Source organism: Harpegnathos saltator, unplaced genomic scaffold, assembly GCF_003227715.2.
Source record: "Harpegnathos saltator strain DR-91 unplaced genomic scaffold, Hsal_v8.6 scaffold437, whole genome shotgun sequence".
Taxonomy (NCBI): Eukaryota; Metazoa; Arthropoda; class Insecta; order Hymenoptera; family Formicidae; genus Harpegnathos; species Harpegnathos saltator.
This window is the reverse complement of record NW_020230247.1, coordinates 186,946-188,922: the sequence shown is the minus strand read 5'-3', so window position 1 is coordinate 188,922 and position 1,977 is coordinate 186,946. Positions and strand designations below refer to the sequence as shown.

The window sequence follows — 1,977 nt, the reverse complement described above, 5'->3', positions numbered from 1 at the left end:
TTTCCTTTTTCCCCGACTGAAGCAGTGGCTCGCTGGTAAAAGATTTTACTCGAATGAGGAGGTAAAGTTGGAAACAAATGCCTATTTTGGGAGACTTGACACCGAGCACTATAAGACCGGCATCGAAATGTTAGCGGAACGTTACACTAAGTGCATTACTCTAAATGGAGATTATGTCGAGGAATAAAACACTTTTTTCATTAAAAAAATCGTAAAAAATTTTTTCATTGTTAAGCCAAAGACTTTTCAGCCCATGTAGTAAAGGTGGCGTCCCATAAGACTGCCATGTTTTTTCATGACGGCAGTCGGGGGGCGCCGTGGGAGACCCGGGTCCTAGTGGATGGAGTCCACGTCCAGGTCGGGCCCACGATCAAGTATCTGGGCCTGACCTTGGATAGTCGCTGGGACTTCAAGGCGCACTTCTGGCGCCTAGTCCCCCGGGTTAGGTCCGCGGAGCTGGTCTGGCTCTCGCCAGATAGATACAGACCCAAAGGAGACCTGGATGGCGGACTCGCCGCCTGTATGTTGGTGTGGTCTTCTCGATCGCCTTCTATGGGACGTCCATATGGGCGCTCGAGCTCATGGCTTCCGGCCGCAGTATAAGCCTGATGCGCCAGGCGATGTGGCCAGTGGTGGTAAACGCGATTTTGGGGTACCACACTGTATCATACATGGTGGCGACCACCCTGGCCGGCTCCCCTCCCGTGGAGCTTCTTGCACAGGAGCGGTGCACCCTTTACTGGAGGTTGCGCGAGCTCTGCGAGGAGGGGGAGGGACTAACGGTCAGAGGCCTGGCAGTCTTGAGATCCCTGGCCAGGGCACGGACTTTGGAGAGATGGTCGGCCATCTTGGCTGACCCCTCCGGATTCGGGCTCCGAACGACCGAAGCTGTCCACCCCAGTCTGCCCGAGGTAGCGGACAGGAGGGGACGTGGACTCTCTTTTCATTTGGTGCAGGTGCTGATCGGGCACAGGTGCTTCGGTCGGTACCTGCACCGGATTGGAAAGGATCCCACCATGGACTGCCACCACTGCTCAGTGAGCGAGAACACGGTGTAACATACATTGGGTTCATGCCGCGTATGGACCCGATAGCGCCATTTCCTCACCCGAGCAGTGGGGTGCCGAGTGGGGGCCCTCTCGCTCCCGCGCACGGTTCAATCCATGTGCGGGAGCGAGGAGGCGTGGGATTTGGCGGTCTCCTTCTGCAAGGACATTATGTCCCGGAAGGAGGCAACCGAATGGGAGCGCCGACCTGGCAACCACAGGCAGCGGCGGGGCCGGCGGCGCTTCCCCGGGGTTGAATAGCTGACCGATGGTGGCGCCGGCCGAGGAGCCGCCCCCGATCTGTCGGGGACCTTCTCGGCCGCCTTGGGCCCGCCTCTGTACGCGCGGGATAGGGCGACGGGTATAAAAACCGCCTCCCCCGCGCGTCGGTAAAGGTTGGTAAAAGGGGAATGGAGGCCTGTTTTAGGACGGGCTTCATTCCTCTCCTCAGGTAAGGAGGAGGCCAGGAGAGAGGGTGGGTATTCCCCCTCTCCTTAATTGTAACCGGAAGGCCAACCCGGCCGGGCAACTGGCCGGGGTACCGCGACCTGACTCCCTTTGTGGGAGGGGCGCGGTAGTCGGGCGTGGGGCTGTCGGTCAAAGCCCTGGGGCCGGGGTGTTGGGGAAGGAATGCAGGAGTAGTTCCTCTGACTCCCCTCATCACAGCCCGATCGGTAAATACCCCGGTGGGGTTTTAGCCGGTAAAAGTCCTGCATAACCCCCGCCCTCCCAAAGGGGCGAGGGTATCCATGAGGATTTCCCCACCGTTATAAAAAAAGCTGCATTGTTACACGCACCAGTGTAACATGCAGCTGAGAAAGACAGACCAAAAGTGGCGTGTTCGTTTGAATTCGTTGCTCTGACTAGTTTCGTTACATTCAGTGAACATTTATGGAATATTAATATATTTCTATCGATTTTTATATTGTAA

At 56.9% G+C, this 1,977-nt stretch overlaps 1 protein-coding gene across 1 annotated transcript; it reads left to right on the top strand.

Moving 5' to 3' along the window:
• The first annotated feature begins 285 nt into the window (after nt 1–285).
• On the top strand, nt 286–1,058 carry LOC105185041 (uncharacterized). The gene is made up of 2 exons (XM_011144255.2): nt 286–524; nt 599–1,058. The coding sequence occupies exons 1-2, from the start codon at nt 286–288 to the stop codon at nt 1,056–1,058; spliced, it is 699 nt and encodes a 232-aa protein (XP_011142557.2).
• Nucleotides 1,059–1,977: the final 919 nt, after the last annotated feature.

Coding starts and splice junctions, on each gene's coding strand:
- LOC105185041 (XM_011144255.2), top strand. CDS start 286: ATGTTTTTTCATGACGGCAGTCGGGGGGCGCCGTGGGAGACCCGGGTC. Junction 525..598: donor GGCGGACTCGCCGCCTGTAT/GTTGGTGTGGTC, acceptor TTCCGGCCGCAG/TATAAGCCTGATGCGCCAGG.